This window comes from Brachycentrus maculatus, unplaced genomic scaffold (genome assembly GCF_059751285.1).
Source record: "Brachycentrus maculatus isolate JH-2025_06_01 unplaced genomic scaffold, ASM5975128v1 h1tg000186l, whole genome shotgun sequence".
Lineage (NCBI taxonomy): Eukaryota > Metazoa > Arthropoda > Insecta > Trichoptera > Brachycentridae > Brachycentrus > Brachycentrus maculatus.
This window is the reverse complement of record NW_028280937.1, coordinates 817,851-833,057: the sequence shown is the minus strand read 5'-3', so window position 1 is coordinate 833,057 and position 15,207 is coordinate 817,851. Positions and strand designations below refer to the sequence as shown.

General features: G+C 35.2%; 2 protein-coding genes across 4 annotated transcripts in view; one reads left to right on the top strand and one right to left on the bottom strand.

Annotated features, from left to right (window-relative positions):
• Positions 1-103: 103 nt before the first annotated feature.
• Positions 104-6,376, bottom strand: LOC148307868 (uncharacterized). Its single transcript, XM_088262693.1, has 6 exons — positions 6,221-6,376; positions 5,182-6,140; positions 3,912-4,056; positions 2,948-3,141; positions 1,403-1,655; positions 104-493 (listed from the first exon to the last, which is right to left on the bottom strand). Exons 1-6 carry the CDS (start codon positions 6,301-6,303, stop codon positions 313-315), a joined length of 1,815 nt encoding a protein of 604 aa, XP_088118819.1. The 5' UTR covers positions 6,304-6,376; the 3' UTR covers positions 104-312.
• A 671-nt stretch (positions 6,377-7,047) lies between these two features.
• Positions 7,048-15,207, top strand: part of LOC148307867 (uncharacterized) — a 30,172-nt gene continuing 22,012 nt past the window's right edge. Inside the window, exons 1-6 of one of the 3 annotated variants that reach the window (XM_088262690.1) lie at positions 7,048-7,073; positions 8,908-8,982; positions 10,761-10,924; positions 12,129-12,277; positions 13,184-13,403; positions 14,878-15,104. In XM_088262690.1, the coding sequence (XP_088118816.1) occupies positions 7,064-7,073; positions 8,908-8,982; positions 10,761-10,924; positions 12,129-12,277; positions 13,184-13,403; positions 14,878-15,104 (845 nt within the window). In that variant the 5' untranslated portion in view covers positions 7,048-7,063. Of the gene's footprint in view, positions 7,074-7,398; positions 7,544-7,602; positions 7,760-8,907; positions 8,983-10,760; positions 10,925-12,128; positions 12,278-13,183; positions 13,404-14,877; positions 15,105-15,207 lie in introns of those variants that run through there. The other 2 variants (XM_088262691.1, XM_088262692.1) reach the window with 2 other exon arrangements.

Below are 15,207 nucleotides of genomic sequence, written 5' to 3'. Positions count from 1 at the left end.
TTTAAGACATGGATAATGTATCTTGGTAACACTCCCTTGGGGGTTGAATCCAATATTTGTGTAGAAAGATTCGGAAGCGCTCGATAATATGAATAAAACTTAGTTTGATATAACAAAGCATTTTTATTTCATAATTTTTTTTATTCTGCATGTCATTATTCCAACATCTTACAATATAATTACTGGGTATAAAGTAGTAACTGCTCACTGTCAATATATACAACGATCAGCAAACAGTAAAATAAATAAGAAAATATCAAAATTACATGGCATTTATTGAATTGAAAATTATAAATAATGAATTGTCTACGTTTATGTATTTGTCTTGTCTTTGTCCGCTAATTTAGCAGACACCATTTCTCGGAACTGGGACAGAATGATATTTTCCCGTTTAGTTCTCTCCTCCTTGCTAAACATGGCGAGAGCTCTCTTCTCATCGGCAGAATAAATCTGGTTTTCTTTACGTATACGTACGGCTTCCATTCGGCGATGTCTGAAAGCAGAAAATAAAATAATTTTAATATATAATCTAACACCGTGAACATGGGAACTGGGTGAGACAGTTTAGCGCTTGTCAAAATATTTTTTAAGAGTCATATTAACACACTAATGATGGGAAAGGTATTTCTACCCATTCGGTTTATCGATGTTTAAGGACGAGAAGGGTATTTTTACCTCCTACGCAGCCCTCATTTCAAAGTCAGAAATGAGGAATTACATATTTAATGTTTTTATATGAATATTATGTACCAATCTCATTGTTAAGATCTTAACTATATGTACATAATTATCAATTCCCGTTGCCAGCGGTCCACAGGCGTAAAAAACACCCGTCCAAAGTGTGTTAATCGAAGTTTGTAAATATTATAATGTTAGCATCTAAATTTTTTGACATTTCATCAAAGATGAAGAAGAATATGGAAGTCTGGGCATTTAGGGGGCTGATGACCATCATAGGTGGTCATTACACACGTGTAACATTCACCAATTCTACCCATCATCGACAACCACACTACTCAAATTCTTGGAAGTTCTATATATATGAACCAATTTTGAAAAATTGTTCTCGAATCACTAGAACTTCACTCGAGACATCCATTGGTGAGATGTCAAAAATTTTGAGAACAAGTATTTGGACACACTCAAATGTTAGCATCTAAACATTATACATCTATACACATGTTTACAGAGATGTAAAAGAATCAATGATAAAAAATCCTTTTGTGCCCCATCTACAGGCGAGTTGTGAAAGCTTTTCATCTCTTTCTAAATATGTATTGGGATATACAAAGGATGATTGGTTTCCAATTTGATTTTTGAGTGACACATCCTTATGTTTGATCTGCCTGTGAGTTCTTGCGTACTCAGTGACCTATAGATAAAACAATGAGTCGGTAATGACCTGCTGCCGCTCATGACGTATCCGACAGACTCGTACTGCGCTATCTCATCACTGGTGAGGCCAATCTCTCCGCGGCGTGGGATCCGCTTGCCTTCGGCCACAAAGGCGGCCATGGCTGCACCCTCTCCCGGCAACAGCGCACGCCCGAAGTCCTGCCGACCCAGAGACACCTGCGCCCGCTGCACCGGGCCTATCTCCCCGTCACCGTCCTCGCCCTCCTCCCCTTCTTCACCATATTCCACCGTCTCCTCTTCTGCAAATGGAAATATCAATCAACACCACAACTCATAAACGATATTAACCACCCTACATATACGAACGTACGACATGTGCGGTTTTTCTTCACCATTCCGGGCTAACCTGTATGACCTACGCGCTCGAGAAAAGATATCTGTTCCAAAAATATTTAATGAGTACCGGATACACAGACAAGTTTTTGTCAGGTTTCATACCTGACAATATTTTGTGACAACAAACGTTGTGATTTTTTCGCTTGTTTATAAAAAATATGCCTGAAAATAACCCGAAGGTAAGGTGGTTAATAGCACCATACATATTTATGTATGGTGCTGTTAATATTGTTACTTAACTTTACTTTGAAAGAAAAATTTTTTAAATAAAAACTATTTTACATTATATGGTATTTACTATAGTGAGGGTTGTTAGTGAAATAAACAAATAAGAAAAACTCAAGTACATATCAGGTTGTGGTTCCGTGGGCTCAGGAGTTTCTGGGTTCGAACCCAGTCTATCACAATTTGAGCGGCTTAGGCTCACAGAAATACATAGTATGAAATTGAAGTATTTTTGTATATTAAAAAAAAAACATAAGTATTTATCTTTTTTTAGAAAAAAAATTATCAGCGTTTCTGTGGTTTTCCCGTCACGACCAAGTAAGGAGAAGTTCCTGAGTAACTTAAGTTATTTCTCTATTAATCATTCAATGTATTCACCCCGATCCTAACTGAAGCTACATTGTTTTTGACCACATTTATCTAATTCTATTTTCCCAATCTGTTTTTACAAATATTTTATTTATTTAATATAGTAACATTTTTAAGTAAAACATAATACAATTTCGAAACATTTACACATATTTATAGTTATAGTTTTAGATTCGCTGTGCCTCTCCAAAAAAGAGACTGAGCTCTTGTGCTTGGAGAGGGACTTACACTCAAGGTTTAATATTTTATATAATTAATGGTATAATAGTCTTTTTTATTTTTTTTTTCAAGATTTATATGTAATGGGCATAATTTTTTTTTTTAAGAATTTTTATATCTTCTATTTTTTTAATTTCTTTAGGGAGTTTATTGAAATATTTAATTCCCAAATATTTGAAGTTTTGTTAAAATTGTTTAGTATTACATTTTTTTTGAAAAATCATTTAAGAATCAAGAAGATAATTTTTGGAAAAGGACATAAGTAGACACCATCTCATGAGTACGGAACCCGGGAGACTACTACTGCCAATTAAAAATATATATTTTAATAATACGTACTAATTTTTATATCTATCTGTGAATTAATTTCTGATGAACTTACGTCCTTTCTCCACCCACATCTCTCCGTCAGAGCTGTCATCCGAATCCGAGTTTTTCGACTTCTTTTTCTTGGCTTTCTTGCGAGCTTTTTTAGCCTTCTTGAGTTTCTTTTTCAATTTCTTCAACTTCTTCTTTGTATCTTTGGATGAAGTTTTACTTTTCTTGAGAGCTTTATTTGCATTTTCCTCATCTGACCTGGAATGTAAGTAAGCTCACAATGATTTGAGATGCCCAAATAAATTTTCACAAATCCTGGATTTTGAAATATATTTAATTTTACACATAGAAGCTTTTTATACCAAGATTTGATTGACATCTTAAAATAGACAAAACAGTTTTTTGAGTTAAGAAATTGAAAGTCTGGATAAAATTATGTTTTTATCCAGACTTTCAAATTCTAAAAACTCAATAAACTTTTGCAAAGGTGAAAAAAGGCAAACTTTTCAAGGTGTTTGCTAGTACATATGTGAAATACTTCAAAAAAGAAGCTCAAATGCACTCATGAAGGCTTCTGCCAATTTACTAATTTCAACCATAGTATGTTGTCACTCGCAACATGTACGCAACTTTTCAAAATTCAAGTAATGGATTGTCAACCATGAGTAGAATTGTAAATGTTAAAGCATACAAAGTGACCACTTAAATCGGCTAAAGACATGTCATAAAATAAATACCCAGGCTTAAATATTTCCATGTCAGTAAACTTCATCTATTTTGAGATATCACATATCATGTAAAATTTTCAAAATGGGGGAAAACAAACTTTACCGTGTAAATGGGATGTGTACAATTCTTTCCCATCGGTAAAAATTGTTTTACTTTTTCTATAAATTAAATAGACTTTGTTTGCGGTCTGCACACATTTCATCCTGAGTGTTAGCACGGATAGGACTAATCGCATGGTAAAGCATGTACCCATAGAGATATCTAAGGGGAAAGAAAAGTTAGTGAAATATGTAACATACTCTATTCTCGGAGGTGAATGTCCCCAAAGGGAGCTGACTCCGATACACCCAATTTTTTCCCTTTCCTCCCGTCTCGTGTCAAAGAACTCTTCTTCTTGAGATTTATATCGGCCGGGACCATTGTTTCTTTTGCTTCCTCCTAATCCTGAAACAAAAGTTCGGAATAAAGATACAGCCCAAGCTACAGCTACCTGTCCGAGAGTATTGAGAAGTTAAAAGGTTTGTCCCCCTCCGTAGTATAATGGTCAGCACGCTCGGCCACCATTCAGGAGGTCCCGGGTTCAATTACCAAGGGGGGTCAAATAAATATAAGTGATTTTTTACTCTAATATTTATTCTATATTACCCTGGACTGGTACTTGAAGCGGAGAGCTGATCACATTTTCTTCATGTGTCTATCAAGATAACACTGTGTTTATATGATGCAGTGCCCTATGCGCCATTGGGGTGCGGATAAGAGTTTGAAGAAGAAGAAGAAAAGGTTTGTAATCGAAGCCTACAGAGTGGTCTTAAGAAGGACTTTTGAAATAGAATAATGAAATAAGGTTTGTAATTGGGAGCAATATGGTGTCCCCTCAGTAAAGAATTAATTTGGCTATCGGGGATAGCTCCCAACCTTAATAAATAGAATGGTCCAAAAAAGGATTTTCAGGTCATTTGTAGTAATATTGAATACATATCGGAATTAATCGTGTATGTTGGGAGGAACGCCATAAATGTGTGTAGAATGGGAGTTGTTCATGGAATGACCACCAGAGACTGCTACTGTCGTCTTTATGTATTTACATGGCGACCGAGAATGAGCAGGTTCAGGAGCTGCAGAGCTAGTAATAGTACCGGTGTATTGAAGAACTGCGGAGCTAGCAATAGTACAAGTGTCTTAAAGAACTATAGAGCTAGCAGTAGCGCCAGTTTCAGAAAGAACTACGGAGCTAAACGAAAGGTAGCAGTTTCTTGTGGCCAGCACTCCATAGTGTGACACTTGGCAAGTGTTACTCAACTTGTCTTCCTGTTCCCTCCCTCACTTTTTAACATCACCGAAGCGATACCCCTATCGTCAGGACTAGCCCTAATCCAATTTGTGGAAGAGACCAACCCCAGTGCTGTTATTGTGACGGAGGTGTCTTGTACAAGATTCTGCACTGAATGAATGAACAAGACAGTTGCAGAATAACAGGCGGCGCGAGATAATTATAAGTGTCAGAAGACTAATAATAAAATAGAGGTTAGGTAGGTTATTCTATTTTTTTTTTTAAAAAGAATTTTTTACCTCCACCGAATCCATTAGGATGGTCATGGTGTCCCCGGAATGACCCCCTTTCTTCTCTGGTATTATTTTCATAATATTTATCATGCGGCCACCTTTCTACTGGTTTCTTACTATCTTCGTCCTTTATAACAATTCTCTCGGTATTTTTCCTGTTATTGTCGTAGTTGTAATCATTCTTGGCTTTGGATTCGGCATTCCTCGAGTGAATCCTGTTGTTGGGTGATCTAGATCGCTTTCTTGGTGACTTAGATCGCCTTTTTGGTGATTTAGACCGCTTTCTCGGTGAAATAGATCGCTTTCTTGGTGATTTAGACCGCTTTCTCGGTGATTGAGATCGCTTTCTTGGTGATTTAGATCTCTTTCTTGGTGATTTAGACCGCTTTTTTGGTGATCTAGAACGCTTTTTTGGTGATCTAGAACGCTTCTTGGGAGATTTAGATCTTCTTTTAGGTGATCTTGACCGTTCTCTGACAAAAGTAGATTGCTTGCGAGGTGATGGAGACCTCCTGGGTGCTTTCTGGTTTCTGCGTGAAGATGGAGACTGCGATCTTGAATATCGGCCTAATTTTGATTTGTTTTTCGGTGATAAGGATCTTCTCCTATAATCATTTTTAGCTGGTGATTTCGATATCCTTCTTGATAAAGGAGTGTTTTCTCTCTCGCGAGAATGGTATGAAGATTTAGGGTGATACCTTGATGTGCCTTGCTTTGGTGACTCTGCTCGTCTTTTAGGAGAATTCGACAACCTCCTAGTTTTACTGTCATTCGGATATTTTTTTTCTAACGGAGATCTGCGCCGAGGAGATTTCTCGCGTCTATCGTGAGGGGATCTAGATCGTCGTTCTGATTTTATCTTTGATGGACTGTAATCTTTTGATTTTGTCCCATCTCGTCTTTCGTATGCCGGAGACCTTTGAACATCGTTTCTTTTCTTGCTTGGTGTAGTGCGCTTTGATTTTCTAAGACAAAGAAAACATCGTAAAAAGTATTATAAAATAAACATTAACGAAGGTAATTTATTTAAAAATACTAGTCTTACTTAATCGATTGATCACTAGAATCAGAACTGGAATCTGAATCAGACGAAGATGATGAACTCGATGTTGAAGAATCACTGCTCATTTTTATTAATAAATATAAAAATAAAGGCAACAAACACACACGATCTCACAAAAACAAACGTCAAGATAGCGTTGACATTCCATAGATGAAAAATGCAAAAGCATAGAAGTAATAACAAAAAAATATGTAAAACAGGTACTCATATACATATCATGTTTTTTGTTTAAGTACCTACCTATCAACATCATTAAGATGGGAAATAAATATTATTTTGTAATAAAAAAAACCTCTAAACGACACCTTAAAAAATTTGTAAATAAAAAAAAACTAAGAATTTTAAAATATAACAAAATAAAAACTCGAAAAAGAGGTTTGCAGTATACAATGCCTTATAAAATCATTATTATAAAAGTGTATCCCAATGCAAACAATGAAAAATGTTTGGAACAGTTATTATTGCTGTCATGTTAACATAGTATCTTCATACCGATTTTTTTGTCAAATGGGCTCAATTTCATTCAGTTAAAAATATATACAATTTTATGAAAATACATAAATATATAAATACAAAACTCATTACATTATTTTTGGTTAATTTAAATACTGTTATTTTTGTAAAATACCTTAAGGGATTTTAGTTTTAAAATATTGATTTTAAAATTTTAAAATAAAAATGATGGGAAAACAATATTTACGACTATTGGCAAACCTGTACCTCTTATTTAAATTACTTAACCTCCAAGTGACTCTGAAATCTAGCTACGGCTTGTGCAACACAGCTTATCATGACCCTACTCAGGCTTTTTATATTTTATAGCCTATGCCTACTCGTGAGTATATGTGTGATAATTTCATGTAATTCATGAGTGAAAATTCTAGGCAAAAACACTCACTATCTCGCTAGAGGCATGAGTTTATACATTTCATTAATTCTAAGTTAGCAGTGAAGTTACTTAGGTGTGTGATTTTAGTTTTTAATTTTACTTCGGACGTGACTTCACACTGGTATCTATGAACAGTCCCAAATCAAAATATGTAGATAGATAGGTGGGTACCTACCTTCAGCCACATACCTATGTACCTAGTTATAGGTAATTCGTGAGTGAGGACTATATTTATATTTATTATCTAGGAGGCACTGCAATGGGCAAAAAAAATACGACATGACTTGGACATGACATTCCTCGTGAGGAATTTGTGAATTGATGTCATTTGTAATTCATGTAAAATGGTTTAGTATAAGGAAATACCGTTTATATCTCATATTATTTGCCATCGGATTGTCTTTACCACGCTCCAAGTAATTAAAATTCATTTTTATTGATTTGTTAACCATTAGAAAGTGTTCCCAAAGAAAATTATTTGTAAATATTGGTGTTACCAAATTTGTACAATCGTTTTCTTTTATTTGTTTACAACATGTGTCATATAATTGGATAATTTGTTTATGTGTTGTGCCTGAAATTGTTATTTTGCATCAACAAAAATGTGATCAACAGGAAGGAATTTAGTGCTAGTATGTGTTATTTACATCGATTGCTCAATTGACAATATAATAATTATTCTTCGAATATTACCACAACAAATTAAAATATAATATCAATTGGAATATTACTAAATCATTATTGCAAATTATAATTTTCGGATACATTTTGTAACTATATTCAGTAACCCCAATGTAACCCGTAGTGTAGCGTCCGCGGATTAAATTGTCTTGTTCATTTTGTTACCAAACCAAATGTTTATCTTACATCTAGCACCTGCCTTGTCACGAGAACAATGATTCATATTTCATATTTTGTTTTCATTTTCCTCAATCTGAATCCGAGAATATCTGACTCAAATTGTCTTAATTCTGAGGTCCAGTGCTCGAGTTTCGAGAGTCTATATCGAAGATATAAACATATAAAATACTATTTTAAGCTTGATTGTAACAAAAAACTCGGTGTGTGTGTGATATAATGTCTGGAGTAACTCCCAGTGCCCTAGTCAGCACTGTTATTCTCATTTTCCATTTTTAAAATAATTGAAAGTCCTTTGCACTTTCTTTTCCATATGACAATAATATCTTTCATTCACGCCATCTCTATTTTATCAAATATATTTCACCCCCTTTTTTTCCAAACATCTGTACCACACTATCTTCATATAATTAATGATTGAATGAATACTGCATCATTCCGATGTAGGGCTAGAAGATTCAAGAATGTGGTGGGGAGAACTAATCATCTTACCTTTGTGTAATTAACGCTGAAGTAAACGCCTTCTGGATCTGGCATAGTGCCCTCCCGATACATCAACGCATGTGGAAGTTGAGAGTTCTGCATAGTAAATACTGCCTTGACTAATTTCAAATACCTTTTCTTAAAACGTCTAAAATCTGGCAAATGTTTTCTAGCATTAGGCCTCAATATATATATTGTTAAATTTAATAGAAAAGAGAAATAATTGTGTTTTTATTATTTAAAAAAATACTTCACTTTCATACTATTTCTTTGAGCCTGAGTGGCTCATTATTAGAAATAGGTATCAAATTTTGGTAGAGTGGGTTCGAACCCAGAAACTCTCACTCAAGAGTCCGCGACACTAACCACGGGACCACAGCCCGGCACATTATATTCTTCTCGCATTTGTACAAATAGTAAAAAAATCCTCTTCTTTTAGGAATGAGTTCTCTTCGTAATACTGGCAGGTTTCTGCAGTTCCCGAACAATGTACAAATGGCCCGGAAACAGTCAGGTAACTACCCTAGATTATTTAGAATTCGATAAGAAAAATAGCATTTTTGTACCAAGTGCTAAGTACAATAATAAGATGTTTTGAAAATTGTTATATGTATTTATATTATATTTTAAAAAGGCATTATTCTGTACTTTTTATTTATTTGATACAAAAAAATAATAATTTGTGCCAAAAAAAAAAATTGTACTGGTGAATGTCGTATCACTTAAACACATCTATTTTTGATTTACTTTACACGCATTTGATAATGTTCTCGCAAGGCGAAACAACTAAATAAAATCAGATGATCATAAATCGTATTTTGATTTAAATGTAAAATAAAAAAAACTGTAAATGGCGAATGTTACGCAGTGTATTGAGCAATCACTCAAACAAGCCAACGTTAGATCGTAAGCCTCTCAAATAACAAAACTTCCGTATTCCCATCTCAATAAATTTCTTCAACTGCGTTGAGATAAACTATCTGAATACTATACTTTAAAAAAAAAACTCAAATATAGTCTCATTGTTTGCTATCACTTAAGTAAATGAAATATTTCTCTTGTGAACAGTTTAACAATCTGTGACAATTGAAAAATGATATTAGATGGTTATGTCGAGAAATATGGAATTAAGAAAAGTATGGAATTATGTTAAAAATTAATTGTTAAACATATTTCAAGAATATCACCATATGTCTGTTTAATTCTGCATGTACACAATACAATGGAATTCTGGCAACCTATTAATTGGTGGTAATATTAATTCTGAATATTTGAAACAGCATTGGTGTAGTACATTTACTGCTATGATACATTGCTCGTGGCCTTTTTTATTAATTGATTCAAGTTAGCTGGTGCCGAGAGGACTATGTCCCGCTAAGCAGAAGTGTACACCGAGCTTTACTTATCATATTTCAAACACTTATTATTAAATGCTGTGAATGTCCGAAGTTTAATTTGAATAACAAAGTGAATACGTGAAATTTCTTCTTTGCTGTTTACATAAATTAATTTTTACCCATACAAACTTATTGTCTTTACATTAAATGTTAAAATCAAACATTGATTAGAGTATAAAAAATAAGTAATAAAATACAGTTCAGTAGACTCAAAAAATCAGTGTTTGATTTTAAACGCCAAATCTATAAATAATTTATTATCTGTCGAATTAGCAAAGGTGCCATCTTATTTTTTTACAAAATGTTTTTGGTATTTCCAAAATTTACAAACATGTATGAAAAAAGGTTAGGATAGGTTAGATTTTTTCCCCCATTCTACAGATATGTTTGTCAAAGTGTACTTCAAGTTGACAGATTTTAACATTATTTTCATTATTTATTATTTTTATCATAATAACAGATATGTTAGTATGTTACAACCCATTTAGAAAATAAAGTATCCATTCAAAGTTAAATGAAGATGACATATTAAATAGGTAATTACATACTATATGGTATGGCAAAAAAAATACTTATGGGTAAATGTTAATGTTTGTGGACATCTTACATACTAGAATTTTGAAGAAATCAACAGTTTTTTACAAACAATATTCATATGGAAACTGTTGATATAACAAAAATAGCTCATTCTGCGGGGAAAATGATGAGGAAAAACTGACTAAATTATTATTTTGTGACTCAGTAATTATTTGCTTGCATTCTTCAAATATTTAGATATCTCTAAATGAAATCAATCAGTTTTATTTTATTTAAATAATATATGTATATTACAGGAGTAATATTAGAATACCTACAATATTGTAGTAAAATATTGATTGCAATTGTTTTGTCAAAGCTCCAGGAAGCTTTCCTCAAAGCTTATCTGGAAGTGAGACGGATGTTTCCACGTCCAACGAGAACCTGTCCAACGAGGAGAGATATGTCATCCGCCACACGACCCGAGTAGAACCGCAGGGCCAGGAGAATATGCAGGACAACTCCAACCGAAACTCACTCAAGGTAAATCCCACTCAATTTCACGCCCACTCTCATTCATGCCGACACATTTACTACATGCCGGGTCAACCAATCATTGTTATTGTCATAGTTCAAGGCTGATCGATATTCTCAATTAATTAAAAATATACATGTGGTCTTTATGGTCAAATCAATCGTCCGGGCCAATAGTGAGTCATTTAAAATAAACTACTACCAAACAAATAGCATTTTATTCACACCATTTTGAGTGTGTCCAAATATTTGTTCACAAGTCTTTTCTTCACTTAGCAGTTATTTTGATTTAATATCGCCCCAGGTTGGTGCCTGAAGTGCAGTACTGATCGCCTTCCCTTCATTTGATTAACGATCAAGATAACACTGAGCGGATGCGATGCAGTGTCCTATGCACCATTGGGTGCGGATAATGGACCAAAATATAAAATTAAGAGATACGTTTTTTCCATTAAATCGAATGTCACTGATATCTGCGGACAATTTGACATGAATTTTTAAATGACACGTTGCAATAGCAATGGAGTAATTCTCATTTGAGACCTTCGATGACATCACTCTCCTGCCGGCAGACACAAACATTTTCTTCGGCATGCTATGCAATTTAAAAAAAGTTTTTTCTACGCTTCAATTTTTATTAAATCAAAATAATCTACTGTCATTGTGTCGGAAGTTGATTACAATGGGTATGCCTGTGTATTTTGTTCATGTAACTGTTCTGCAAATGATTTTTTTTATGCTGAGTGAAAAAATACCATATCGCTCACTCCTTTCAAGAACGTCATAAATCAAAAATTGTCAATTTTCAGTTGTGCATGTTTTCGGAATGCCCAGAAAATGTACTGTATCCCAGCAAAAGAGGCATATTTTTAACTTAATATTTACCCGCTACAGGGCGGAAAGTGTTGTTTTTAAATTTCGAAGAAAATGTATTGTTTATGTATTATTTTTTTAAATATACTAAATATTTTTCAAATGGAGAAAAAACCTTCAGGTTTTACCTAAAAAGATCTGTTGCACTGTAAAAAGTTCAATAAGTGGCTTGATATTTATTTTTAAAACATTTTATTATATCTTTAAACGTTCTCCTGAATAATCAAGTTTTCATATCTATGACGTTCTCGAAAAGAGTGAGCGATATATAAACAGTATCAGGTGTATAACTTTCATGTGTTTTTTTTAAATAGTTTTTAAAGTAATTATAATATTTTAGGAATCGTTACAAGGCAGCAGTAATAGAAGTTCCCTGAAGGAATCTATCGGCGGCGGGAACAGCAACAGGAGCTCTCTGGACGTGTCCTCTTCGTCTTACAACACTCTGATTATTCATAATGCTGGGCAAGATGACCAGTGGACCGGAAGGTAACACTTTTCTATTCACCGCTTACTTCCCATCCCTCCTATGAAGTGACTCCCGTATATTAACACATTGACTGCCAACTACAAGATAACTCGGAAATTGCGTTCTTTGCTAGGACGCCGACTACGAGTTATCTCATACCGTGTTTACTTGCCATATTCTTGCAGCAATAATAAAATTCCTAGTATATCAGTTCTAATATGGATAGATGGCTTCTGGGAAGAGAACAAAAATCAATGCTAGCTTACATGAACAGAAAATTTATGAATAAATAAACAGAAAATATATATTTTTTTAATTATTAAAAATGAAGAGGTTATTTTTAAAGAATTGGCTTTTTCGACTGGAATTCTGTAAATTGCCGTGGCAGTCAACATGCTAACTTGAGTATATTGTACTGGGTTGGCAAAAACCTTGTTCATAGGCTGTTTGAGCAATTATCCGCCAATGCCACTTTGATTTGTTAAATTTCTTTCAACTTTTCCATGTGGAGTCTTTATGAATACCACCAGTATTCATAAATTGTCAAGAAGTCAAATGGGTAGGTGTTTTGAAGTATTCAAGACATATCCTACAGAACCATTATACTGATTATGAGGATATAAGATGCCCATTGCATGCGGCTCAATGTGCTGGCACTCCGCTTTAGTCACTGCTCTACGCTAAATATTTAGACCACTTTTTATAAACTTTATATTTAGATCTGAAGATGGAAGCGTAGCTTCCGAAACTAGTCACTAAAATAAAATAAATATAACTCAAGTGATTTTCTTTTACGATTTCATTATATCTTACCACAAAGTGAAATGCCGAAACAATAAATGGAAAAAGACACTTTTAAGCGTAAAACAGTGTGTTAAGAGACATATTCCTTTGCGGCCGGATTAGCTGATTTGGATGAATTGCAGGCTGTCGGGAATCAGGGACCACCCGTCCAACATGTCCTCGCACAGCTCCAGCCAGTCGCCCGCCTTCCACAGCGTGCTAGGGCCCGCGGAGGGCAAGAAGCAGAGCGCCATCCCGCTCGCCCTCAAGGAGCGCAACTCCCTGCCCAGGACGGGGCCTAGCTTCATGGACAGCGCGCCCGCCCAGCAGTGGATGTACAGCAACGCCTCCGACGGAGTGCAGGTAACAATCTCTCTCTCTCTCTAACCCTTATCCGCACCCCAATGGTCCATAGGATACTGCACCATATTAACGCAGTGTTATCTTGATCGTAAACACATGAAGGAAAGGTGATCAGCCCTCCGTTTCAAGTACCAGTCCAGGGTAGTATTCAATAAATATTAGAGTGAAAAAATCACTTATATTTATTTGACCCCCAGAAGGGTAGCCGAGCGTGCTGACCATTACACTACGGAGGTGGACAACAGTAACAATCTCTTCTGTATTATTTGGAGAAATAAAATAACTTTATTTTTTGATCCACTCACTTTTATTGTTATAAGCCAACTAGATTCGGCAACAACCTGTTGCCATCTTCAGGGTTTGTTTTATAGTTATATTATGTAAGTTGTTTAGTTAAACAGATATACATAATATATCAAGGATAGGGGTGGGGGTAATTGTGTTAAAGGTGGGGTAGGAGCGGGAAGGGGAAGGGAAGGGTTTGATTTTATAGGGAAAATATTAAAAATGGTACTTTGATCCACAAAGTTAGTGCTTTAAATATTCAACAGCAAAAAAACTATCTCTTCAACTGGTGTAGGACTGGAAATTGATGTAGGAATAGTTGGAGGATATTATTTTGAGAATTAAAAAGACTTTGTTTTTTGATCCACTCACATTTTTAAAGTCATAAATTAAACCCTGAAGAGGGCAACAGGTTGTTGCCGAAACTAGTTGGTTGTTAGTAAAAATGTGAGTAGATCAAAAAACAAAGTCTTTTGTTTCTCAAAATAATATATCAATATGATCCACAAAGTTAATGCTTTCAATTTTCAAAACATAGTTGGAGGACACTAACCATGGCACCATAAATCCTAAATCTTCTGCGCTCATCTGCATTCATTTAAGGATATCTAAATATTCGAAGAATGCAAGCAAATAATGAATGATTCGAAAAGTAATAATTTAGTAATTTTTCCTCGACATTATCCCCGCAGAATGAGCTGTTTTTGTTTCTATTTAAGTTTTTATGGAAATACTGTTTGTTAAAAACATCTAAATTCTTCAAAATTCTAGTCTGAAGGATGTCCACAAACATCACGCAGTGACGTACGATGTACGCAGATGTTTACCTACAAGTTTTTTTTCTCTCTTAAAATATCATAATTACCTAGTTAATATCTCCTTCGAACTTTCTTCAAACCCTTATCCGTACCCCAATGCATAGGGCACTGCATCATGTAAGCGCAATATTACCTTGATCGTTAACATGTGATGGGAAGGGATCAGCCCTCCGCTTCAGGTACCAGTCCACGGTAATATCAATTAAATATTAGAGTGAAAACGTCACTTATATTTATTTGACCCTGGGAATCAAACCCGGGACCTCCAGCACGGTAGCCAAGCCTGCCGACCATCACACTATGGAGGCGGACAAAAATTCTTATTATAAATTAAATTTTTGTGGAATTATCTCAACAATTTGATTTTGCAGGAGATAAACGAGATCCCCGACGACTTCCTGAACCAGTCCTCAGTGCTGAAGCACCTCGCCAAGGAAGTGACCTCGCGCTCACCCAGCGCGCCGCCCCCGGGCGAGGGAGCCGGCGTGGCCGCGGCCGGCACTGCGGGAGGGGGTGGCAGGCCAGGGGGCGGCAAGCCACGCGCCAGGCTCAGCCGGGATAAGCTCAGCCTGTCCAGGTCGCAGCCCGACCTCTCCAGGTCAGTCCAAAAGACGCGTGAATTAAGGTTTACCTTGTAGGATTCTATGATCTATTACATAACTCCTTGGGAAAAATACTTTCACTGCGATATAGTTATTTTA

Excerpts from the sequence above, each read along its gene's own strand:
- LOC148307868 (XM_088262693.1), bottom strand. The coding sequence starts at position 6,303 with ATGAGCAGTGATTCTTCAACATCGAGTTCATCATCTTCGTCTGATTCA. Across the intron at positions 6,141-6,220 it reads TCTAGTGATCAATCGATTAA|AAAATCAAAGCGCACTACAC; the intron begins GTAAGACTAGTA and ends TCTTTGTCTTAG. Across the intron at positions 3,142-3,911 it reads CATTCACCTCCGAGAATAGA|GTCAGATGAGGAAAATGCAA; the intron begins GTATGTTACATA and ends CTTACATTCCAG.